This window comes from Oncorhynchus tshawytscha, linkage group LG08 (genome assembly GCF_018296145.1).
Source record: "Oncorhynchus tshawytscha isolate Ot180627B linkage group LG08, Otsh_v2.0, whole genome shotgun sequence".
Taxonomy (NCBI): Eukaryota; Metazoa; Chordata; class Actinopteri; order Salmoniformes; family Salmonidae; genus Oncorhynchus; species Oncorhynchus tshawytscha.
The window spans coordinates 44,081,676-44,107,935 of NC_056436.1; the positions used below are offsets into that span (position 1 = coordinate 44,081,676).

The 26,260-nt window shown below is 43.8% G+C and overlaps 1 protein-coding gene across 1 annotated transcript in view; it reads right to left on the reverse strand.

Annotated features, from left to right (window-relative positions):
* LOC112255718 (MAM domain-containing glycosylphosphatidylinositol anchor protein 1-like) overlaps positions 1–25,515 on the reverse strand; it is a 243,728-nt gene extending 218,213 nt beyond the window's left edge. The window contains exons 1-3 of the mRNA XM_042326290.1: positions 25,503–25,515; positions 25,046–25,185; positions 1,514–1,688 (exon numbers count right to left, since the gene is read on the reverse strand). Coding sequence (XP_042182224.1) covers positions 1,514–1,688; positions 25,046–25,185; positions 25,503–25,515 — 328 coding nt within the window. The remainder of the gene's footprint in view (positions 1–1,513; positions 1,689–25,045; positions 25,186–25,502) is intronic.
* Positions 25,516–26,260: the final 745 nt, after the last annotated feature.

Consider the following 26,260-nt stretch of genomic DNA (forward strand, 5'->3'; position numbering starts at 1 on the left):
TTGATCTAAATTGAGAAGAGCGTGCGGCCTAGGATCGAGCCTTGGGGTACACCCTTGGTGACAGGTAGTTGCTGAGACAGCAGATGTTCTGACTTTATACACTGCACTTTTTGAGAGAGGTAGTTAGCAAACCAGGCCAAAGACCCCTCAGAGACTTCAATACTCCTTATCCGGCCCACAGGAATGGAATTGTCTACCGTATCAAAAGCTTTGGCCAAATTAATAAAAATAGCAGCACAGCATTGCTTAGAAATAAGGGTAATGGCGACATCATTGAGGACCTTTAAGGTTGCAGTGACACATTCAAAACCTGAGCGGAAACTAGATTGCATACCAGAGAGAATACTATAGACATCAATAAAGTCAGTCAGTTGATTATTAAGTTTTTCCAACACTTTTGATAAACAGGGCAAAATATAAATAGGCCTATTTCTCAACCAGAGTGAGATGGTTTGGGATGAGTTGGACCACAGAGTGAAGTAAAAGCAGCCAACAAGTTCTCAGCATATGTGGGAACTGCTTCAAGACTGTTGGAAAAGCACTCCAGGTGAAGCTGGCTGAGAGAATGCCAAGAGTGTGCAAATCTGTCATCAAGGCAACATTTTGATTTGTTTTATTTTTTGTGGTTACTACATGATTCCATATGTTTTATTTCATAGTTTTGATGTATTCACTATTATTCTACAATGTAGAAAATAGTACAAATAAAGAAAAATTAGTAGGTGTGTCTAAACTTTTGACTGGTACTGTATAGCTGCCATTAGCTGATTAGTTTCTTGGTCAAAGCAGCTAACATGCTATGGAATTTGTGATACTCTTTGCTGTAGGATTATGGACAAGGCGTTAGTGGGTGAAACATTATGTACAATGTTTAAAAAATAATGTGCTCATAACATGTCCCGTGCTGTGTTGTGCTGTGTTTGGGGTGAATGACAGGTCTGGTTATAGCACTGTATCATTTTATAGGGTTGAAGAGGTATCACCTCCATGCAGTGCTGTAAGAGGCACTATAGCAAGCTTGGCTGAAGGCTCTGACCTGGCCCCTTTTCAGGGGGAAAGTGGGAAAGTGGGACAGGCAGCAGCACGAGGCCCTGTGCCACGTGGACCAAGGGCCCAGTGCCACATGGACCAACTCTCCCATTCTCTATTTTAGATCCCTCCACTCCACGCCTCTGCTAGAGTATTCATATGTTTCTTTATATTTATCTTATTCCCTTCTTCTTTCCCATAGCTAAAACAGTGAGAGGAAATACACCTCACTTATACCCAACTAACTTTTACCCTACAAACACACTAGCTCTTTGATGTTTTCCCAAACAAAAGCTACCAAACTTCCATGTCAAAACTTCCACCCATTTTACCATCTAAATATCCCCCATGGATACTCCTGGAGAGCATATTCCCATTTTGAAATGTACCACTATTCCTGCCCATAATTCTGGGAATGACTTATTTTGGTAATGTTTTAGGGGGGCCGTGGAGGGATCGATCGCGGCGTTCCCTGACGACTTACACTGCACGTCTACCCGGATGGACTTGATGGCAGCCACCCCCACCCCGTTGTCGGCCTTGCAGTAGTAGCGGCCGCCCTGCACCCGCTGGATGCCCTCGATGCGCAGCGTCTCGTTGTAGATGGACGTCTCCTGGAACTTGTCAGAGGCGCTGCCTGCTGTCTTTGTCCAACGCACCTGGAGAGGAGATGAGTTGGTTAGTTAGGCATAGAGTATAGTATATTATAGAGTACATTTATACTATATCCAACCCAAAACCTTGATGTACAACCTTTCTGAGTTGGAAGTGCTTCAAGCGTAAGGTAATCTGGGAGATTTGGGGGCAAAAGTGTCTGGTGGACATGGCAGTCAACATTTTGGCCTAGTGGCCTTTCTCAAGACAAATATACAAATGGAGATACTAGACACAAGTTTGGATTGGCTTACTTCTTGAGTAATGACAACCAATGGCACTCCAGCGCCTACCGTAATAGCCATTGTGCACTTCATCCAGTTTGTTTAGTGCTTTCATAACTTTCACTTTGTGAAAAAGCAGCTAGATGCTCTCATGTTTTTACAAGAAACCAAGCTCTTTCGAGTAAACTAATAAGCTCAAGAATCCAAAACCCTCCACCTCTATACAGTGATCTTTGCTCAATTATCACCATGACCGATGTCAATTAAACCAATTGAAGCCTCATTAACCACTTTCCTATCATCCTCTACAGGACAATTAACTCTGTCTTACTGTCAGAGGACATTCCTGATAACAATGTGAGCTGGGCATGTCGATAGTTAGTGACATAGTGTGTGTGTGTTTTTCAGTGTTTGTGTGAGTGCGTGCGTGTGTGTGTGTATACGTGTGTGTGTAATGTCGATGATTAGGGTGTGTGTGTGCGAGCGTGTGTACGTGCGTGTGTGCGTACTGTCGATCGTTAGGGTGGGTGTGTGCGTGTGTACGTACTGTCTATGGTTTGGCTGCATTAAACCCTCTCCTATCATCCTCTACAGGACAATAAACGATCTCCTACTACTAGCCATTCCTGATAAAAATGTGAGCTGGGAGTGTCAATGGTCTCTCTCTCTCTCTATGTGTGTGTGTGTGTGTGTGTGTGTGTGTGTACATACTGTCTTAGGTTAGGGTGTGTGTGTGTTGTTGTGGCTGAAATTACAAGATTATGTTATAATACTGTTATTGCATCAAATGGTTGTTTTTTGCAACAGAATAGGGGGTCATCAGAACTATATTTTGTCTGTGTGAACTGAGAGTGGGCCTCTAGGGCTTAATGCTGACGCCCATGGAGCTGGGAGTTGCTGCACTTAGGGCGACCAGAGGAGGGGCCATTCCCTGCACCATCTGTGGCCCAGAGGGCACACTGCTGGTCGGTGCTGGAGGGGTCACTCGGGAGTCGAGGCAGCAGGCAGGGCACTGTCGTGTCACCCCAGGTGAGTCGGCACCAGGCTCACCCAGAGCCCCCTGTTGCTTACATGTATGTGTTTGTTTCATTTCCTGAGTTTTCCCCGCATTCCCAGCATAAGGCACTAGTAGATTCAGGCGCTACCCGCTGCCCATCATCGCCAGTACGATCGAGTCAATGCACGGGGCGCGCTTCTTCACAAAGTTGGATCTCAGGAGACCTTACAACCTGGTGCGTATCCGGGAGGGGAAGACAGCATTTAAAACCACCTCAGGGCACTATGAGTACCTCGTTATGCCGTATGGGTTGATGAATGCTCCATTAATTTTCCAGGCCTTTGTTGACGAGATTTTCCGGGACCTGCACAGGCAGGGTGCAGTGGTGTATATTGATGACATTCTGATATACTCCACTATAGCACCAAGCATGTGTCCCTGGTGCGCAGGGTGCTTGGTAGACTGTTGGAGCATGACCTGTACGTCAAGTCTGAGAAATGTCTGTTCTTCCAACAGTCCGTCTCCTTCTTAGGGTACCGCATTTCCACGTCAAGGGTGGAGATGGAGTGACCGCGTTTCAGCCATGCGTAATTGGCCGACTCCCACCACGGTAAAGGAAGTGCAGCGGTTTCTGGGGTTTGCCAACTACTACCGGCGGTTTATCCGGGGTATGGGTTGATGAATGCTCCATTAATTTTCCAGGCCTTTGTTGACAAGATTTTCCGGGACCTGCACAGGCAGGGTGCAGTGGTGTATATTGATGACATTCTGATATACTCCACTATAGCACCAAGCATGTGTCCCTGGTGCGCAGGGTGCTTGGTAGACTGTTGGAGCATGACCTGTACGTCAAGTCTGAGAAATGTCTGTTCTTCCAACAGTCCGTCTCCTTCTTAGGGTACCGCATTTCCACGTCAAGGGTGGAGATGGAGTGACCGCGTTTCAGCCATGCGTAATTGGCCGACTCCCACCACGGTAAAGGAAGTGCAGCGGTTTCTGGGGTTTGCCAACTACTACCGGCGGTTTATCCGGGGTTTTGGTCAGGTAGCAGCTCCCATTACCACACTGCTGAAGGGAGGACCGGTGCGGCAGCAGTGGTCGTCTGAGGCGGACAGGGCTCTTGGTCACCTGAAGGCTCTGTTTACCTCGGCTCCCGTGCTGGCTCATCCGGATCCCTCTTTGGCATTCATAGTTGAGGTGGACTGGGATAGGAGGCTGGGATAGGAGCTGTGCTCTCTCAGTGCTCGGGTACCCCACCAAAGCTTCGCCCCTGTGCCTTCTTTTCGAAGAAGCTCAGCCCGGCGGAGTGAAACTATGATGTGGGGGACCGGGAGCTGTTGGCTGTTGTCAAGGCCCTGAAGGCGTGGAGACATTGGCATGAGGGGGCTAAACACCCTTTTCTCATCTGGACTGACCACCGCAATCTGGAGTACATCCGGGTGGCTTGGAGACTGAACCCTCGCCAGGAAAGGTGGACTATGTTCTTTACCCGTTTTGTTTTCACCCTCTCCTACAGACCAGGTTCCCAGAACGCTAAGGCAGATGCACTATCCCGGATGTATGACACAGAGGAGCGGTCCATGAATCAAACTCCCATACTTCCGGCCTCTTGCCTAGTGGCACCGGTGGTGTGGGTGCTGGACGCGGACATCGAGCGGGCTTTACGCACAGAGCCCACTCCCCCCCAGTGTCCAGCTGGGCACCTGTACGTTTCGTCTACTGTTCGTGACCGTTTGATCTATTGGGCCCATACGTCACCCTCCTCTGGTCATCCTGGCATTGGGCGGATGGTGCGTTGTCTTAGCGGGAAGTATTGGTGGCACACCTTGGCTAAGGACATGAGGGTTTATGTTTCCTCCTAATTCATGTGCGCCCAGTGCAAGGCTCCCAGGCACCTGCCCAGAACACCTTGGCCAAGGACATGAGGGTTTATGTTTCCTCCTAATTCATGTGCGCCCAGTGCAAGGCTCCCAGGCACCTGCCCAGAGGGAAATTACAACCCCTACCTGTTCCACGACAGCCGTGTTCGCACCTGTTGGTGGACTTCCTGACGGATTTTCCTCCCTCACAGGGCAACACCACGATCATGGTCGTTGTGGATCGGTTATCTAAGTCCTGCCGTCTACTCCCTTTCTCTGGTCGCCCTACAGACTGTGGCGGCCCTGTTCACTCATGTCTTCCGGCACTACGGGGTGCCTGATGACATAGTCTCTGATCAAAGTCCCCAGTTCACATCCAGGGCCTGGAGAGTGTTCATGGAATGTCTGGGGGTCTCGGTCAGCCTCACCTCAGATTTTCACCCCGAGAGTAATGGGCAGGTAGAGAGAGTCAACCAGGATGTGGGTAAGTTTCTGCGGTCATATTGCCAGGACGGGCCGGGGGAGTGGGTGGTGTTCATCCCCTGGGCAGAGATGGCCCAAAACTCGCTCCGCCACTCCTCCACTAACCTCTCTCCTTTCCCGTGCGTATTGGGTTATCAGCCAGTTCTGGCACCGTGGCATCAGAGCCAGATCCTCAATGTACTCCTTGTCTGGTTTTGGTGGGTGGCCCTCTCTTGGCAGGTTTGTTGTGGTGCCATATTCTTCCCATTTTTTAATAATGGATTTAATGGTGTTCTGTGGGATGTTCAAGTTTCAGATATTATTTTATAACCCAACCCTGATCTGTACTTCTCCACAACTTTGTACCTGACCTGTTTGGAGAGCTCCTTGGGCTTCATAGTGCCGCTTGCTTGGTGGTGCCCCTTGATTAGTGGTGTTGCAGACTCTGGGGCCTTTCAAAACAGAACATACACTGAGATCATGTGACAGATAATGTGACACTTAGATTGCACACAGGTGGACTTTATTTAACGAATTATGTGACTTCTGAAGGTAATTGGTTGCACCAGATCTTATTTATGGGCTTTATAGCAAAGGGGTGAATACATTCAGTGGGGGGAAAAAGTATTTAGTCAGCCACCAATTGTGCAAGTTCTCCCACTTAAAAAGATGAGAGAGGCCTGTAATTTTAATCATAGGTACACTTCAACTATGACAGACAAAATGAGAGAAAAAAATCAAAAAAATCACATTGTAGGATTTTTAACTAATTTATTTGCAAATTACGATGGAAAATAAGTATTTGTTCACCTACAAACAAGCAAGATTTCTGGCCCTCACAGATCTGTAACTTCTTCTTTAAGAGGCTCCTCTGTCCTCCACTCGTTACCTGTATTAATGGCACCTGTTTGAACTTGGTATCAGTATAAAAGACACCTGTCCACAACCTCAAACAGTCACACTCCAAACTCCACTATGGCCAAGACCAAAGAGCTGTCAAAGGACACCAGAAACGCATCCCGTGACACTTGTGGGACAATACGGAGAACACCATTGTGTTCGTGAGAGTCTCATCTTTCTATAGAGTGGTCATATTAGTTTGTAGAGAAACTACAGACGTTTTCATGAGAAGACTGAGTTTCGGGATGTCTCTTGGTCTGACAAAAAGCGATGTAGCTCGACCACTTTCCATCGCAGATGCAAAAGGCTGACGTAGGTTGATGTGGTGGATTGAGACGCAGCTCATGAATGATATCTCTAGTGACGGATTTTGATGGGGACTATTTTATGATGTTAATTACATTGACGCACCGGTGCATCAATCGGGGGTTATGGGGTTATGAAAAGGAAATAAATGTAAGTTCATACCTCAACCTCTGTAGTCTGTCAATTAAATTACAACATTTAAGTCATAGGTCTACTGTAGTTGATGCAGTAGACACTACAAATATACATTTAAAGCCAAAAATGTTATTATGTTTACAAAATTTGTTTACAAAAAAATTAACTCCTCAAACTTGTTTTACGAATCACAATCTATACCTCCGACATCCCAAATAAAGAAAGAAAAAGCTTTAGCCCCAAAAATTGAAATACCTTTATTTACAGAACAAAACACAATTTCATAGTCAAGAGCTCTGGAAAGGGCAAAATAGTGTTAGCTTTTAAATGAAAACGCATCAGCTCTAGTCTAGCTCGAGCAGTCAAACAAAGTAATGTTTTAATACTTGATACTTGGTAACGTTAAGATGTTGAGTCTTTCTTCCTCAGCTTTTGGTCATCAGATGTAAAACACACTGTTAAAATTGTAAAGGCCAAGGGTGTCCAACTCTGATCTTGAAAAGCAACTCGATGTGTAGGTTTTCTTTCTAGCCCTGCAGGAACACACTTGAATAAGATAATTATAGACCAGTCTTCAGACCATGATTCTTTGAATGTGTGTTAGTGATGGACTGGAGCAAAAGTCTGCACACAGTAGCTCTCCAGGACCAACCTTGGTTTAATCAGTGGTTGTAGAGGGTGCAACAGGTCAGCACCTCAAGAGTAAATGTCAGTTGGTTTTCATAGCCGGACATTCAGAGGTCGAGACAGCAGGTGCGGTAGAGAGGGATGAGAGAGAAGGCCTTCTAGCTGCAGAGCCACAGTGAAAACTAACATAACCCTTCCGGGTCCCATTTTCGATTCCACTGCACGGATATAAGAATATTGACTCTGAAATATTCAAATCAAATCGGATTTCAAATCCAATTTTATTTGTCACATACACGTGGTTAGCAGATGTTAATGCGAGTGTAGCGAAATGCTTGTGTTTCTAGTTCCGACAATGCAGTAATTACCAACGAGTAATCTAACCTAACAATTTCACAACAACTAACTTGTACACAGAAGTGTAAAGGAATGAAGAATATGTACATAAACCTATATGAATGAGTGATGGTACATTACGGCATAGGCAAGATGCAATAGATGGTATTGAGTACAGTATATACATATGAGATGAGTAATGTAGGGTATGTAAACATAAAAAAGTGGCATTGTTTAAAGTGGCTAGTGATACATGTATTACATCAAGATGGCAAGATGCAGTAGATGATATAGAGTACAGTATATACATATGAGATGAGTAATGTAGGGTATGTAAACATTAGTGGCATTGTTTAGTGGCAAGTGATACATTCATTACATAAATTTTTCCGTTATTAAAGTGGCTAGAGTTGAGTTAGTATGTTGGCAGCAGCCACTTAATGTTAGTGGTGGCTGTTTAACAGTCTGATGGCCTTGAGATAGAAGCTGTTTTTCAGTCTCTTGGTCCCTGCTTTGATGCACCTGTACTGACCTCGCCTTCTGGATGATAGCGGGGTGAACAGGCAGTGGCTCGGTAGTTGTTGTCCTTGATGATCTTTATGGCCTTCCTGTTACATCGGTGGTGTAGGTGTCCTGGGGGGGCAGGTAGTTTGCCCCCGGTGATGCGTTGTGCAGACCTCACTACCCTCTGGAGAGCCTTACGGTTGTGGACGGAGCAGTTGCCGTACCAGGCGGTGATACAGCCCGACAGGATGCTCTCGATTGTGCATCTGTAAAAGTTTGTGAGTGCTTTTGGTGACAGGCCAAATTTCTTCAGCCTCCTGAGGTTGAAGAGGCGCTGCTGCGTCTTCTTCACCACGCTGTCTGTGTGGGTGGACCAATTCAGTTTGTCCGTGATGTGTACGCCGAGAAACTAAAAACTTGCTACCCTCTCCACTACTGTCCCATCGATGTGGATAGGGGGTGCTCCCTCTGCTGTTTCCTGAAGTCCACGATCATCTCCTTTGTTTTGTTGACGTTAAGTGTGAGGTTATTTTCCTGACACCACACTCCGAGGGCCCTCACCTCCTCCCTGTAGGCCGTCTCGTCGTTGTTGGTAATCAAGCCAACACTGTAGTGTCGTCTGCAAACTTGATGATTGAGTTGGAGGCGTGCATGGCCACGCAGTCGTCGGTGAACAGGGAGTACAGGAGAGGGCTGAGAACCCACCCTTGTGGGGCCCCCGTGTTGAGGATCATCGGGGTGGAGATGTTGTTACCCACTCTCACCACCTAGGGGCGGCCCGTCAGGAAGTCCAGTACCCAGTTGCACAGGGGGGGGTCGAGACCCAGGGTCTCGAGCTTGATGACTAGTTTAGAGGGTACTATGGTGTTAAATGCTGAGCTGTAGTCGATGAACAGCATTCTCACATAGGTATTCCTCTTGTCCAGATAGGTTTGGGCAGTGTGGTTGTGATTGCGTCGTCTGTGGACCTATTGGGGCGGTAAGCAAATTGGAGTGGGTCTAGGGTGTAAGGTAGGGTGGAGGTGATATGGTCCTTGACTAATCTCTCAAAGCACTTCATGATGACAGAAGTGAGTGCTACAGGGCGGTAGTCGTTTAGCTCAGTTACCTTAGCTTTCTTGGGAACAGGAACAATTGTGGCCCTCTTGAAGCATGTGGGAACAGCAGACTGGGATAAGGATTGATTGAATATGTCTGTAAACACACCAGCCAGCTGGTCTGCGCATGCTCTGAGGACACGGCTGGGGATGCCATCTGGGCATGCAACCTTGCGAGGGTTAACACGTTTAAATGTTTTACTCACGTCGGCTGCAGTGTAGGAGAGTCCGCAGGTTTTGGTAGCGGGCCGTGTCAGTGGCACTGTATTGTCCTCAAAGCGAGCAAAGAAGTTGTTTAGTTTGTCTGGGAGCAAGACATCCTGGTCCGCGACGGGGCTGGTTTTCTTTTTGTAATCCGTGATTGACTGGAGTCCCTGCCACATACCTCTCGTGTCTGAGCCGTTGAATTACGACTACTTTCTCTCTATACTGATGCTTAGCTTGTTTGATTGCCCTGCGGAGGGAATAGCTACACTGTTTGTATTCGGTCATGTTTCCGGTCACCTTGCCCTGATTAAAAGATTAAAAGCAGTGGTTCGCGCTTTCTGTTTCGCACGAATGCTGGCATTAATCCACGGTTTCTGGTTTGGGAATGTTTTAATAGTTGCTTTCGGTACGACATCGCCGATGCACTTGCTAATAAACTCGCTCACCGAATCAGGGTATTCGTCAAAGTTGTTGTTTGACGCAATGCGGAACTTATCCCAGTCCACGTGATAAAATCAATCTTGAAGCGTGGAATCAGACTGGTCGGACCAGCGTTGAAGAGACCTGAGCGCGGGAGCTTCCTGTTTTAGTTTCTGTCTATAGGCAGGAAGCAACAAAATGGAGTCGTGGTCAGCTTTTCTGAAAGGAGGGCGAGGGAGGGCCTTATATGCGTTGCAGAAGTTAGAATAACAATGATCCAGGGTTTTACCAGCCCTGGTTGCACAATCGATATGCTGATAGAATTTAGGGAATCTTGTTTTCAGATTAGCATTGTTAAAATCCCCAGCTACAATGAATGCAGCCTCGGGATATGTGGTTTCCATTTTACATACAGTAAAATGAAGTTCATTCAGGGCTATCGATGTGTCTGCTTGGGGGGAATATATGCGGCTGTGATTATAATCGAAGAGAATTCTCTTGGTAGATAATGCAATCGACATTTGATTGTGAGGAATTCTAAGTCAGGTGAACAGAAGGACTTGAGTTCCTGTATGTTGTTATGATCACACCACGTCTTGTTAATCATAAGGCACACCCCCCCCGCCCTTCTTCTTAGCAGAAAGATGCTTGTTTTTGTCGGCGCGATGCGTGAAGAAACCAGTTGGCTGTACCGACTCCCATAGCATGTCTAGAGTGAGCCATGTTTCCATGAAGCAAAGAACGTTACAGTCTCTTATGTCTCTCTGGAATGCTACCCTTGCTCGGATTTCATCAACCTTGTTGTCAAGAGACTGGACATTGGCGAGTAGTATGCTCAGGAGCGGTGTGCGATGTGCTCGTTTCCGGAGCCTGACCAGAAGACCACTTTGTCTGCCCCTTTTACGGCGTCGTTGTTTTGGTTCGCGAGCTGGGATCCGATCCATTGTCCTGGTGGTGGGCAAAACAGAGGTTCCGCTTCGGCAAAGTATTGCTGGTCGTAATGTTGGTGAGTTTACGTTGCTCTTATATCCAATAGTTCCTCCCGACTGTATGTAATAAAAAAGATTACCTGGGGTACCAATGTAAGAAATAACACATAAAAAAACAAAATACTGCATAGTTTCCTAGGAACGCGAAGCGGCCATCTCTGACAACGCCGGAAGTACACCCCGTAGCGATGTTGGTCATCTTATGAAAAACAAATCTTTGTCCTTTTGTGTCATATTTAAGTCTGTCGTAGTTGTATTTCAGTCAAAGTAAAATTGAAGTGAAGGACAGTTTTGTGGTGTGTGTGTTTTCAGAAACATTTTTTAATCTTTTCATTAGGTTTCAGATACAGTGTATCTTTTCATTAGGTTTGTCGATGGACTGACGAAGTTGCAACAGTTGTTTACCTGATCACAATCATTGGTCCATTAATGTCAATGGCTAAGCACCATACAAAGGAGAGTATAACAAGATTACTACCCAATATGTATTGTTTAAGGGAGTCAATAATAAATGTTATGGACTATTACATTCACCGCTATTGTGTTATCTGCACAATTCTAGTGGGAATTTGATATGTGTAACTTCTCAAAGAATCTCAAAGTACCTCGGTCGAAGGAGGGTTGAGGATGTCAATGAGTGAGCATATATTCACCAGATGTAGAGCCAATATTTTGCTGTGATGCTTTGTCTGTCATTCCTTGATATGACTGGCAATACAGAACTCCCTTTACCTTAATTAAGTAGGGCAGCCAAAACACAATTTTGGCCCTGATTTACAGTGAGGGAAAATAGTCTTTGATCCCCTGCTGATTATGTACATTTGCCCACTGACAAAGAAATGATCAGTCTATAATTTTAATGGTAGGTTTATTTGAACAGTGAGAGACAGAATAAACACACAAAAATCCAGGAAAACACATGTCAAAAATGTTATAACTTGATTTGCATTTTAATGAGGGAAATAAGTATTTGACCCCTATGCAAAACATGACTTAGAACTTGGTGGCAAAACCCTTGTTGGCAATCACAGAGGTCAAACATTTCCCACTCCCACTCCTCTTTGCAGGTTTCGAGGCTGACGTTTGGCAACTTGAACCTTCAGCTCCCTCCACATATTTTCTATGGGATTAAGGTCTGGAGACTGGCTAGGCCACTCCAGGACCTTAATGTGCTTCTTCTTGAGCCACTCCTTTGTTGCCTTGGCCGTGTGTTTTGGGTCATTGTCATGCTGGAATACCCATCCACGACCAATTTTCAATACCCTGGCTGAGGGAAGGAAGTTCTCACGCAAGATTTGACGGTACATGGCCCCGTCCATCGTCCCTTTGATGAGGTAAAGCAGAAAAACACCCGAAAGCATAATGTTTCCACCTCCATGTTTGACGGTGGGGATGGTGTTCTTGGGGTCATAGGCAGCATTCCTCCTCCTCCAAACACGGCGAGTTGAGTTGATGCCAAAGAGCTCCTTTTTGGTCTCATCTGACCACAACACCTTCATCCAGTTGTCCTCTGAATCATTCAGATGTTCATTGGCAAACTTCAGATGGGCATGTATATGTGCTTTCATGAGCAGGGGGACCTTGCGGGCGCTGCAGGATTTCAGTCCTTCACGGCGTAGTGTATTACCAATTGTTTTCTTGGTGACTATGGTCCCAGCTGCCCTTGAGATAATTGACAAGATCCTCCCGTGTAGTTCTGGGCTGATTCCTCACCGTTCTCGTGATCATTGCAACTCCACGAGGTGAGATCTTGCATGGCGCCCCAGGCCGAGGGAGATTGCCAGTTCTTTTGTGTTTCTTCCATTTGTGAATAATCGCACCAACTGTTGTCACCTTCTCACCAAGCTGCTTGGCGATGGTCTTGTAGCCGATTCCAGCCTTGTGTAGGTCTACAATCTTGTACCTAACATCCTTGGAGAGCTCTTTGGTCTTGGCCATGGTGGAGAGTTTGGAATCTGATTGATTGATTGCTTCTGTGGACAGGTGTCTTTTATACAGGTAACAAACTGAGATTAGGAGCACTCCATTTAAGAGTGTGCTCCTAATCTCAGCTCGTTACCTGTATAAAAGACACCTGGGAGACAGAAATCTTTCTGATTGAGAGGGGGTCAAATACTTATTTCCCTCATTAAAATGCAAATCAATTTATAACATTCTTTACATGCGTTTTTCTGGAGTTTTTTGTTGTTATTCTGTCTCTCACTGTTCAAATAAACCTACCGTTAAAATAATAGATGGATCATTTCTTTGTCAGTGGGAAAACGTACAAAATCAGCAGGGGATCAAATACTTTTCCCCCTCACTTTAGCTGTCCCAGGCAAGTTTTTGAGATCGGAGACAAAATACCCATGAAATTGCCTACTCAGGGTGCGTGGCCGTCACCAATGCTTGATTAATGTACGGTGGTCCTGACCGCAATCTGAGGGCTACCGATCCCGCCTTTGCCCAATCCTAGACATCCCGATATTTTCAAACGTTTGATTTTATCGGCACAAAATCTGCAATTCTCTTGTTGTGTGAGACGTGCAACGACAAGTTCTGAGAACGATGATCAGCAATAGCCAATGAGAGCTCGCAAGAGAAAAAGCCATCACCCAGAATGTGTAGACTCTTGAGCAGGAGTAATGACCACCACCAGTACACATTTTTATTTGCCTTTATCCAAAGCCAAGATGTCAAATCATTACAGCTCTGATGTTCACAAGCTATGGTATTCAATTCAGAATGTATTGGCTAGATATTTCAACCCTAAATGGCAAGTGTGAATGTCTGACTGAAAATGTTTATGAGGCTGCTTTGAGCCACAACTCGTCCTAGCTACGTTAACAATCTAATCACATCATTGCATTATTGTTTCCGTGAGACATCATGGAATGTAGTGAAGAATCTTGTTGTGTGTGATTCCTCATCTGTGCCACATAGTGAGTGCACCACTATGTTGGCAAGAAAGAACGACAGAAAATACAGTTGTTTAATGTGAGGCTCAGCGATGTTAGGATTTTGAAAGTCGTGTAGTGTATGGACGGCATTAGCTGTCCCCTCTCACTCCCTCTGTCCCCTTAATCTCTCCTCCCTCATTTTTCACCCCATCAAAAACTGCACATTTGAATTAACTTAACTGATTCAAGTCGATGATCCTGGAGAAGACGTTTATTAATGCCCATTGTTCTCCAAGTGATCCTTTCCCCCGTCTCTTTCCCAACACAGCAAAATCAATTGTGACAATTTAACTCTGAAAGTGTTAAATGTAAGCCATTTTCAGTGAACATATGGGTACACTGAACTGGTATTGAAATAACACCTTGGAAAGTGTTAAAGATGTAACTGTGTTGCAGTGTTCCCTTTTCAACTCTTAAAGTGGTCAAATTAACTTGATTGTGGTGTTTGCATAGCTCTACAGTAGAGTAATACGCGGCACCTTCAGTGTAAAACATAACACTTGATTGAGAGTAAATTGGACTCACTTTGCTTAGTACTGACTCTGTTACACTTTTTTACTGTAAGAAATAAACACATGTAATGTGACAGTAAATCATTGTGGGGTGTTTTAACACTATGTTGTAAAGCCAATTTTGCATATTTCCCAGGGTGCTTTTTCTTTTCGAATGAATTTGTTTATTTGTTAGTGACAGACATGGTTATTGAATGCTTTCATTTTGAAGGCCTTTGGCTTTCACAAAAGTGAGTACCTAAGCAAATATTGTTATTAAAATTGAATTCTATGACAATACATACAGTACCAGTCACAAGTTTGGACCCCAAAAACATATATTTTATATGTGAGATTCTTCAAAGCAGCCACCCTTTGCCTTGATGACAGCTTTCCACACTCTTCCACACTCGCATTCTCTCAATGAGCTTCATGAGGTAGTCACCTGGAATGCATTTCAATTAACATGTGTGCCTTGTTAAAAGTTAATTTGTGGAATTTCTTTCCTTAATGCGTTTGAGCCAATCAGTTGTATTGTGACAAGGTAGGGTTGGTATACAGAGGATAGCCATATTTGGTAAAGGACCAAGTCCATATTATGGCAAGAGCAGCTCAAGTAAGCAAAGAGAAATGACAGTAAATCATTACTTTCAGACCTGAAGGTCAGGTAATCCGGAAAATTTCCAAAACTTTGAAAGTTTCTTCAAACGCAGTCTCAAAAACCATCAAGCGGTATGATGAAACTGGCTCTCATGAGGACCGCCACAGGAAAGAAAGACCAAGAGTTACCTCTGCTGCAGAGGATAGGTTAAGTTGAGTTACCACCTCAGAAATCGGCTATTAACTGCACCTCAGATTGTAGCCCAAATAAATAGTTCACAGAGTTCAAGTAACAGACACATCTCAACATCAACTGTTCAGAGAAGACTGCGCGAATCAGGCCTTCATGGTCGAATTGCTGCAAAGAAATCACAACTAAAGGACACCAATAATAAGAAAATACTTGCTTTGGCCAAGAAACATGAACAATGGACATTAGACCGGTGGAAATCTGTCCTTTCGTCTGATGAGTCCATTTTTGGTTCCAACCGTCGTGTCTTTGTGAGACGCCGAGTAGGTGAACGGATGGCCTCCGTATGTGTGGTTTCCACCATGAAGCATGGAGGAGGAGGTGTGATGGTGCTTTGCTGGTGAAACTGTCAGGGATTTTTTTTAAATCCAGGCACACTTAACCAGCATGGCTACCACAGCATTCTGCAGTTAAATGCCATCCCATCTGGTTTGCGCTTACTGGGACTATCCTTTGTTTATCAACATGACAACGACCCAAAACACACCTCCAAGCTGTGTAAGGGCTATTTGACCAAGAAGGAGAGTGGTGGAGTGCTGCATCAGATGACCTGGTCTCCACAATCACCTTTCCTCAACCCAATTGAGATGGTTTGGGATGAGTTGGACCACAGAGTGAAGGAAAATCAGCCAACAAGTGCTCAGCATATGTGGGAACTCCTTCAAGACTGTTGGAAAAGCATTCAGGCTGACTACCTCATGAAGCTGGTTGAGAGAATGCCAAGTGTGTGCAAAGCTGTCATCAAGGCAAAGGGTGGCTATTTGAAGAATCTAAAATCTAAAATATATTTTAGAATCGTATTAGTGTGACTACACTTAATACAACACCCCAGCCATTTTATAATTTTGAAGCTTGTAAATAAGCTACTTTCTCGCCACATTACACAAGTTAATCTTATCAATAGTGAACATTCATGGAAACACAATTGCATTGATGGCATCAAGTAGGCCACCTTGAATATAGTAACACATATTGAGAATAAGAAACATAGATTAAGCCTAGTCCTGTACTAAGAGATTGTAATTGAATTGAAAATGTTTAGCTTTGAGTCTAAGACTAGGTTAAGTGTCCAGGCAACCAGCCCAAAATGTAATTCTGTAATATAGTGGTAAAAATGAAGTTGCATACCCTACATACAGTGCATTCGGAAAGTATTCAGACCCCTCGACTTTTTCACATTTTGGCACGTTAGACAGATTCGAAAGAAGAAAAAAAATCCTCATCAATCTACACACAATACCCCATAATGACAAAGCAAAAACAGGTTTTTAGACATTTTAGCAAATGTATTAAAAATAAAAAACGGAAATATCAAGTTGACCATTTACTCAGTACTTTGTTGAAGCACCTTTGGCAGTGATTACAGCCTTGAGCATTCTTGGGTATGATGCTACAAACATGGCACACCTGTATTTGGAGAGTTTCTCCCATTCGTCTCTGCAGGTTTTCTTGCCTCGGTTGGGTCGGCGGCTTCCCATCCCACGTCACACTCCACCGGATCTTCGGGCTCCCTCTCTGTAGCGGGATCAAACAGGCGTCTTGCCTCAGCCGGATCGTCAGGCTTCCATGCGCCTGCCGGTTCGTCGGCCTTCCATGCCCCGTGGCGATGCAGGGTGGTCGTCAGGTGGGATGCAGGGTGGTCGTCTGCCCCCCGGCACTTGAGGGCGCCAGGCTGCCCTGCATCACACACTCCTATCATCCATTACGCACACCTGCCTTCCCTCGTCACGCGCATCAGCGATATTGGACTCACCTGGACTCACTCATCACCTGTTATTACCTCCCCTATATTTGTCAGTGCCCCAGCTCTGTTCCCTGCTTCTGCATTAATTGTTTTTTGTCTGTATTATTAGTTTGCTGATGCTGTTTCTGTCTTGTTCCATGTCCGTTCTTCATTAAATGTTTGACTCCCCATACTTGCTTTGTCTCACCAGCGTCATCCCATGTGACAGAAGAGGACAAAGAAACCACTTAACAATAAAGGTTACGGTTGATTACTGTATCGAAGAACCAGCCAGTTATTCTCTTCAAATCATCGGTTGTCTACACGGCCCTCCCACCCAAGCTGGGAGCATCAACGCGGCTGATTAGCCTCCTCAGAAGTCCACTCTCACAGAACGGGTGCAAGGGAACAGACCACTAAGAGAAAGGACACTGACATCGTGTGGACAATCAAAGACTAACACCCGGTAACAAAGGAGGTGCTATCGGAGTAGAAGGTCTTCGGATAAATCTCCTAAGCGGAAATCAGTCCACGAAGAGATACGCATGGAGACCTTCAACAAGTAATTACATCATTATAATTCTCATTATAATTCTGGGTTAAACTAAGCATAGTTTACAAGTGTGCTTTTCTCTTGTGCACGTTCTTTCTCTTTCTAAATCCCCATCTTGTGTAACACATGTCATATTGTGTTGATCCGTTAGGGACCTGTTTCCTTGTATTAAGTTCTAATCAATAGCCTAGACTGTGTGTTTGTGTATGTGTGTATTATATTATCATTTAGCTTGTTAATAAATAAAGAATCAACTAAATTGGTGGTGCGGAATGATTTAGTGAAACCCGGGTTGTGCAGATTTACGAATTGTGCGACGGTCAGGGTGAGACTGTAGAGGAAATGTAATTAATTAGTGACTGCTGTAAAACCTATATTCTGACATTCTTTGAATTAATTTGGGAAACGGAAACTCATTAAACAAACTTTTCCCATGGTGCCGCAGGTTACTGAGTTAATAATTACCTGATTAATTTAATCACGTAATTATAAACATAGTTAATTATTCGATAAAAAGCAGTCGTCACATTAATGATACAAGGTTACAACAGTGCATAGGGTCGCTGTCCTGTTGGAAGGTGAACCTTCACCCCAGTCTGAGGTCCTGAGTGCTCTGGAGCAGGTTTTCATCAAGGACCTCTCTGTACTTTGCGCCATTCATCTTTCCCTCGATCCTGACTAGCCTACCAGTCCCTGCAACTGAAAAACATCCCCACAGCATGATGCTGCCACTACCGTCCTTCGCCGTAGGAATGGTGCCAGGTTTCCTCCAAAAGTGATGCTTGGCATTCAGGCCAAAGAGTTCAATCTTGGTTTCATCTGGTCTGAGAGTCCTTTAGGTGCCTTTTGGCAAACTCCAAGAGGGCTGTCATATGCCTTTTATTGAGGAATGGCTTCCATCTGGCCACTCTAACATAAAGGCCTGATTGGTGGAGTGCTGCAGAGATGGTTGTCCTTCGGGGAGGTTCTCCCTGTCAGAGTGACCATCAGGTTGTTGATCACCTCCCTGACCAAGACCGAGCCTCCCCCGATTGCCAGGCGGCCAGCACTAGGAAGAGACTTGGTGGCTCCAATCTTCTTCAATTTAAGAGTGATGGAGGCCACTGTGCCTGGACACAATCCTACAGACAATTCCTTCGACCTCATGGCTTGGTTTTTGCTCTGACATGCACTGTCAACTGTTGGACCTTATATAGATAGGTGTGTGCCTTTCCAAATCATGTCCAATCAATTGATGTACCCCATGTGGACTCCAATCAATTTGTAGAAACATCTCAAGGATGATCCATGGAAATAATATGCACTTGAGCTCAATTTCGAGTCTCATAGCAAAGGGTCTGAATACTTATGTAAATAAGGTATTTCTGTTATTTATTTTTAATACATTTGCAAACATTTTTTTTTAAACTCTTTCATTTTTCATTATGGGCAATTGTGTGCAGATTGATGAGGTAAAAAATTATTTAATAAATTTAAAGAATAAGGCTGAAACGTAACAAAATGTGGAAAAGTGAAGGGGTCTGAATACTTTATGAATGCACTGTAAACAGTAAGTGAGGGGCCTTACACCAAATAGTATTGTTAACAGATGGGTTAGCCCTTTAGACCCCAATATAATTATAGAATGATGCAGTAGATTACTGAGAATTATCAAGATAAAGCACATTTTCTCACATATTTCAAACAAACAGATATAGCTAAAAAAAAAACTAAGAACAAATTACATTTACAAGTTCACTTAGTTTTAAAAGCACAACATGTTTTTTAAAGAAGAATGTTTAAGCCTTGAGACAATTGAGACATTAATTGTGTATGTGTGCCATTCAGAGGGTGAATGGGCAAGGCAAAATATTTAAGTGCTGCTGTGTTTTTCACTCAACAGTTTCCCATGCTTATTAACAATGGTCCTCCACCCAAAGGACATCCAGCCAACTCCAAACCACTGTGGGAAGCATTGAAGTCAACATGGGCCAGCATCCATGTGGAACGCTTTCGACACCTTGTAGAACATTGCCTTACCTCTCTTATCCTACCTCATTTCCACATGCTGTATATAGATTTTCCTACTGTATTATTGATTGTATGTTTGTTTATTCCATGTGTAACTCTGTTGTTGTTGTATGTGTCAAACTGCTTTGCTTTAACTTGGCCAGGTCGCAGTTGCAAATGAGAACTTGTTCTCAACTAGCCTACCTGGTTAAATAAAGATGAAATACAACACAAAAAAATAAAACATGCGCTGGCGAATTGAGGCTGTTGTGATGGGGGAAAAAAAGAGTGTGCAACTCAATATTAGGAAGGTGCTCCTAATGCTTTGTACACTCAGTGTATGTTCATTATAATGTCCTTATTGCAATTATGCTGGTTTTCACTATTTATCAAGCACACTTGGCGCTTATTATGATGTTAAGGCTACTGATGTTTTTGTCATTTGACCGCGCGTCTTGCTGACTGTGCATCTTGGTGGTTTGGATATTTTTATTTTGTTGTTGTTATAAAAAGAAGCTGTTACCCCGTTCAGTTTCATAGTGGTAACAAAGGCACTCCTAAATAAACATTATTGAACAAATTATTTTTGTTGTTGTGTTATAGAAAATACAATAAAACATATTGCAATGATACCTAAGACCTTCATGAACACACATGCCGTTTGTGTGCAGTAGTCTATGTATCACTACTTTGCTTGTGAGAAGGCCAGCTGATTGCCATTGCCTGGTTACCAGGATAGCAGACAGATCAGGTCAAGGGAAAGCAAAAATATACAAGCCTTGATGAACACAGTGCTCTTTACCTACATTTTTTTCTTTCCGTCTGTTTATTATTTCACAGACACGAAGGTCTCTCTCTCTCACACACACACACACACACGCGCGTCTCATTCTCACATGGTTGAGGAAATGCAACTGCTGTCTTTACAGTCTCCTTAAGTCCCCACCATTGTCTAGTCATTTGAACTCTGACATGTGACCCAACAGCCCATCCAGCTCTATATTTCTCTCAGCAGCATTTGTCTACCTTGATCCACATCAACACTGTGCCACTGAACACGCTGGACATTCAGTTGAGATGACTCAACATTTTCTCAGATGGGCTGTGTGAACTGACCTTAACTGAACTAGGGTTGCAAAATTACAGTAACTTCCCAAATTCTTCAGTTTTCCAGAAATCCTGGTTGGAGGATTCCCAGATTTCCTGCTTATTCCCTCAAAATTCCAGGAATCTTCCATCCAGGATTTTGGGTAAGTTACCGGAATTTAGGGTAAGTTATCCTAAACTGCACAATGACCTTCTAAAGAACATTCCCGGGGTCTGTATTCACAAAGCGTCTCAGAGTAGGTGTGATCTAAGATCAGGTCCCCCCGTCCATGTCTAAATATATTATTGTTGATCTAAAAGGAAAAACTGACCCTAGATCAGTACCCATACTCTGAGACGCATGATACAGATCCCCCTGTCCATGCACTCTTACTCATAATGACTAAAAAGGCAAAGTTGATCTTAGATCAGCAATCCTAGATCAGCCATGATCTACTTAAATTCACTGATCACATTCTGGAGACATCTGGCCAACTGAGTGGTGTTAAGATGCGAAGCACAGCTGGCTAAAATCAGATGAAAGTGAAACATTGACACAGAAAGAGAAAATCAAAGTCTTTGAGTCCAAATGAAAAATTAACGAGTATACCATAACATTTTAGTGATGGGACTGCATGGGAAAATAAATAAATAAAAGTGCACTGCTTGAGGAAGAGAAAGCATCAACGAAGCATCAACGGAATAACTGCGTGAAGGAGTAATTTGTGTGCAGCAGGGAGTCGTTTTTATATCAGTAATGAAAGGAAAAAGCTCCATCTTATACAACGACCTGAAGTATGATGTTTTTATCCTCAGCACTACTAACAAAAAGCACTCTAAAATCCCTATTACTTTATGCCTACTGAGCAGAGCCAGGCTATACTGCGTTGGCCTGGTTACACATCCACAATAGTTTCTATATCTGTGCTGGAAACAAAAATTTGAAAAAAAAAATACATCAGCCAGCACATTAAGGTTCAGGATGGCACGATATTGTGAAAAGAGAGTGTAGTGTACATGTTCAAATGAGCCTTTAACACTAAAACCTCTGGGCGTCTTCGAACTAATGAGTATTCATTTTGACTGCAACATTCTAATAGTGTAATTTCATTTTTGATATCGCAAAAATAATCAATACATTTTATTTGTGGAGTGCCTTTGTTAGAACTATGAAACTATCAAGGCACAAGGCAAGACCCAGATGCAGACACAGGAGGCAGATGGTTGGAGTCTTACAATGTTTATTAATCCAAAGGGGTAGGCAAGAGAATGGTCGTGGACAGGCAAAAAGGTCAAAACCAGATCAGAGTCCAGGAGGTACAGAGTGTCAGACAGGCTGCCAGCCAATCATTTGTGGGTCAAAGCAGGCAGAATGGTCAGGCAGGCAGGTACATAGTCCAGAAAAAGGCAAGGGTCAAAACTGGGAGGACTAGAAAAAGGAGAATAGCAAAAGGAGTACGGGAAAAACACGCTGGTTGACTTGACTAAACATACAAGACAAACTGGCACAAAGAGACAGGAAACACAGGGATAAATACACTGGGGAAAATAAGTGACACCTGGAGGGGGTGGAGACAATCACAGGAACAGGTGAAACAGATCCGGGCGTGACAGAAACAGAAAGAGTATGTGTTGGAACATAGTAACAACTTATTTTTATGAGGACATTAAAAAAAATGTTTTTAAAAATTCCCCAACCACCAAGACTCGCGGTCAAAATGAAAGCATCAGTAGCCTGAACAGCATTAGAAGCACCAAGTGTGCTTGATAAATAGTGAAATAAACACAAAATCCATAATGCCATTATAATGAATATAAGTGTCAATATGATGCCAGTCAAAAATAGTCAGTTATTTATAGGTCGGTGTAACGGCAGATTTCCTCTTCGTCTGAAGAGGTGTAGCAGGGATCAGACCAAAACGCAATGTGGTAAGTGTCCATATCGTTTATTATAAAACATAAACTGAACACTAAGAAATACAAAACAATAAATGTGAACATGAACGAAAACCGAAACAGTACCGTGTGGTGACAAACACAGACACGGAAACAAACACCCACAAACCAACAGTGAAACCCAGGCTACCTAATTATGGTTTTCAATCAGAGACAAAAAAGCGGCGACCCTCACCACCGACCTTGGACTGGGAACCCTAGACATGGGTCCCGAATGGACGGGGGATTCTGTTCGCGCCGGACAGGCGGGGGACTCCGGCGGCGCCGGACAGGCGGGAGGCTCTGGACAGGCGGGATACTCTGGCGGCTCTGGACAGGCGGGATACTCTAGCGGCTCTGGACAGGCGGGATACTCTAGCGGCTCTGGACATGCGGAGTCTAATTTGTAATCAAGGTATGATTAATTCTGTGTATATGTAACTCTGTGTGATTAGTTAGGTATTTAGTAAATAAATAATTAAACCCAATTTTGTATTGCTGATTCAACTTGTTAGCCAGGGTTCGTGAAGATAACCAAGAATTTACAACTTTCAGATGAGATTGAATTAAGGTGATGATTAATATTGACTGCTATTGATGTAAAATATTACTAGGTCTTTAAGAGTTTATTCGGAAGATAACAGCTCTATAGATATTATTCCGTGGTGCCCCGACTCCCTAGTTAATTACATTTACATGATTAGCTCAATCAGGTATTATTTATTACGGAGAAATTATTTTATAGAATAGCATGTCATATCACTTAATCCGGCATAGCCAAAGACACAACACCATCAACACCACAGCCCCTGGGTTTGGGATGGAGGTTTTGTATTTTGTCCTGTAATTCATCCAATGTAGTTTGAGTTCCAGTGGATTCTGGGAGTCTTTAGTCATTGAGTCTAAGATTTGTATCTGATCATGTATATGTTTTGGCTGTTTTTCTTTGTTATAGGTCCAAAAAGGTTTGGATAGATAACTCTCTATGTTGTTGTTTTTTTTGTGTGTTTTCCAATTTTCCCAGAAGTGGTTAGAGTCTATGTATTCTTCAATTACACTGAGCTGATTTCTGACGTGCTGTTAAGCAAGCTGGTCCTGGGGCTCTGTTCACAAACACAAACAGACCCGACAGAGCACAGGACAGCAACACAAATAGACCCAACCAAATGAGAAAACAAAAAGATAATTATTTCCAATGCGTCAAGTAATTAACAAAAAAATGTTGAAAAATATAATGCTATTTGGCCCTAAACATAGAGTACACAGTGGCAGAATACCTGACCACTGCGACTGACCCAAACTTAAGGAAAGGTTTGACTGTGTACAGACTCAGTGAGCATAGCCTTGCTATTGAGAAAGGCCACCGTAGGCAGACTTGGCTCTCAAGAGAAGACAGGCTATTGTCACGAACCTCGCCGAAGATGGTGCCTCTTCCTGTTCGGGCGGTGCTCGGCGGTCGTCGTCGCCGGCCTATTAGCTGCCATCGATTCCCTTTCCGTTTGTTTTGGGTTATTGGGTACACCTGTTTTGTATTAGGGTTTGTTTGTAGGGTATTTAAGGGCACTAGGCCCGCTGGGTATTTGTGTGGGCTTGTTTTTGTTACTCTGTGTTTGATGGTGTGATTTATTTGTGTATTTATTCTCCGGACTATTTTGTCCTGTTGTTTGGACTGGCAACTTATATACGCCCTGTGTGTTGGCGTGACTGTTTTGTTGCGCTGGGGAATAAATTTGAAAAAAAGACTGAACCCTGCTCTCTGCGCCTGATTCCACCCACCACTCCTAGTTGATCGTAACAGCTATGTGCACACTGCCCACAAAATGAGGTGGAAACTGAGCTGCACTGCCTAACCTCCTGCCAAATGTATGACCATATTAGAGACACATTTCCCTCAGATTACACAGATCCACAAATAATTAAAAATATATATATATTTTGATGAACTCCCCTATCTATTGGGTGAAATACCACAGTGTGCCAGAGAGAGCTAGAGAGAGATAAAAAGAAAGATGCATGTGTGAATTGAGTTCTAAAACTGTGGTTTTTGAATGCTTACACAACATTTACAGATGTATTTAATGCTAATAAAACACCTTGAATTGACATTGAATTGGCAGAAAGACAAATTGCATCAGTCCCTAACTATTCTACTAGGTACAATCTGTGCCTTTGAGAGAGCACATCACAGGAGCTCTGTGTGTGTGTGTGTGTGTGTGTGTGTGTGTGTGTGTGTATTAATGACGTGTGTGTTCAAACGTTGGTGTTGGTGGGGGTTAGAATACTCAGGGAATCGGGCACAGAGGAATCTTCTGAGACAGTTTTGGTTAGTAGTTGACGTGGGCAGCGGAGGTGGGGGGAGAACACCTGGACACAGTCAAATTGGCACAGACACATACCCCTGTTTTATTCATGGTGACCTAATGCCACCAGACAGGTGGGTACCCTGGGGGAGCGCACTTCTTTTCTCACATCTCACACACTCATACACACACAAACACACACACACAGCCTATGGTCAACGTGATCTGCATTAGCACTCGCTCAAAAGAGATCTCAAAACAGCTCACACCAGAACTCTCCCCTGTAGCCTTGACCAACACGAGGAGGTCTGAGAGAAAGAGAGATAGAGAGAGAGCGAGTGAGGGTCATGGCACCTCAAGCCTCATGCTCTACTGGCATTGCAAGCCCCATGCTCTACCAACTGAGCGACAAAGTCTTGTTATGTCGTGTTACCTGTGGTCGTGGGTGTCCTTTGACCAGACATTTGAGCACCAGGTGGTCTCCCTCTCTGATGGTGTAGATCCTCTCACTGATGTTGTCGTCCTTCACCACACACGCCTGGCCCTCATGCACGATCTTGGCATTGGCAGGGGCTGCGTCAACACATAAGAAAAAAGACAAAGGGTCAATTTTACAGGCTCATAAGTTCACATACGAATTAACAAATACGTTTTTGTTAAGGTTCATGAAAGTTCCCGTTTTGGAAGGCATTCTTGGAAAAAAATAATGATTTCTTAGTTTCGAACGGCTTTGCTGTATGTTACAGTTGGTAGACGGCCCAAGGCTTTAATGTTGATCTGCAATAGTATTGTTAAAGACAGGACAGGAACACATCAGTCTTTAATGCACCATCTGACAAGTTTGTCTATACAGGAGTATGAAGAAAGGTAAAACACATATCCTGTCTCACATCTCCAATACATTGCTAGGTGATTTCAGTGTTGACAGTACCAAAATACAACAACTCATGTACAAAAACACTGCAACACAAACAAGTTACAGCATGAAATCGCCTCTATGCCATTCAGACCTTAGAGGGCCAAAACTACATCACCCATAATGCAACGCCAGCACCAGTCGACAACTCTGCTAACCGTCTGCATCATAGAAAGGCATGCTAGCATGCTAGCTAGCAACAGCAGCACTTTTAGCACTCTGGAAACTATATTAATAACAACAATACAACTCTGAAAGTTACATGTTTCAATAGTCTCACAGTCCCTTATAACAATATCTAAAGCATTAATCTTGGGATGTTTTACTTATTTCACGTTATGGACTTCTACAAAGGAGTAATCTGAAACACATACCTTTCTCTCTGTGTTTTCTTGGACTGAGGAGAATGGGAGCTACGGGTAGTACCAGGGTGTTCGTAGGTGACGCAAGCACCCAGAAGAAATAAAATACATTTAATGAAGCCGAAGATGTTAACATTCATTTACTGTAGTTGCCTACCTAACATCAACAGGCAGCACCAGTAGCGCAACAATTAAAAATAGACACCAAAAGTAAAGTTCCTGACGATCATAGCAATCTTACTGCCCCTTCTGTCTGAACTTGGAATATTCCTGTTCTCTTGCTTTGGCCACTGACCCTCAACCTGATGGTGCTGTTCTGCTTTGTGTATTATTCTAATAATTTGAAGTTTGATGGAATAAACTTTTTAAC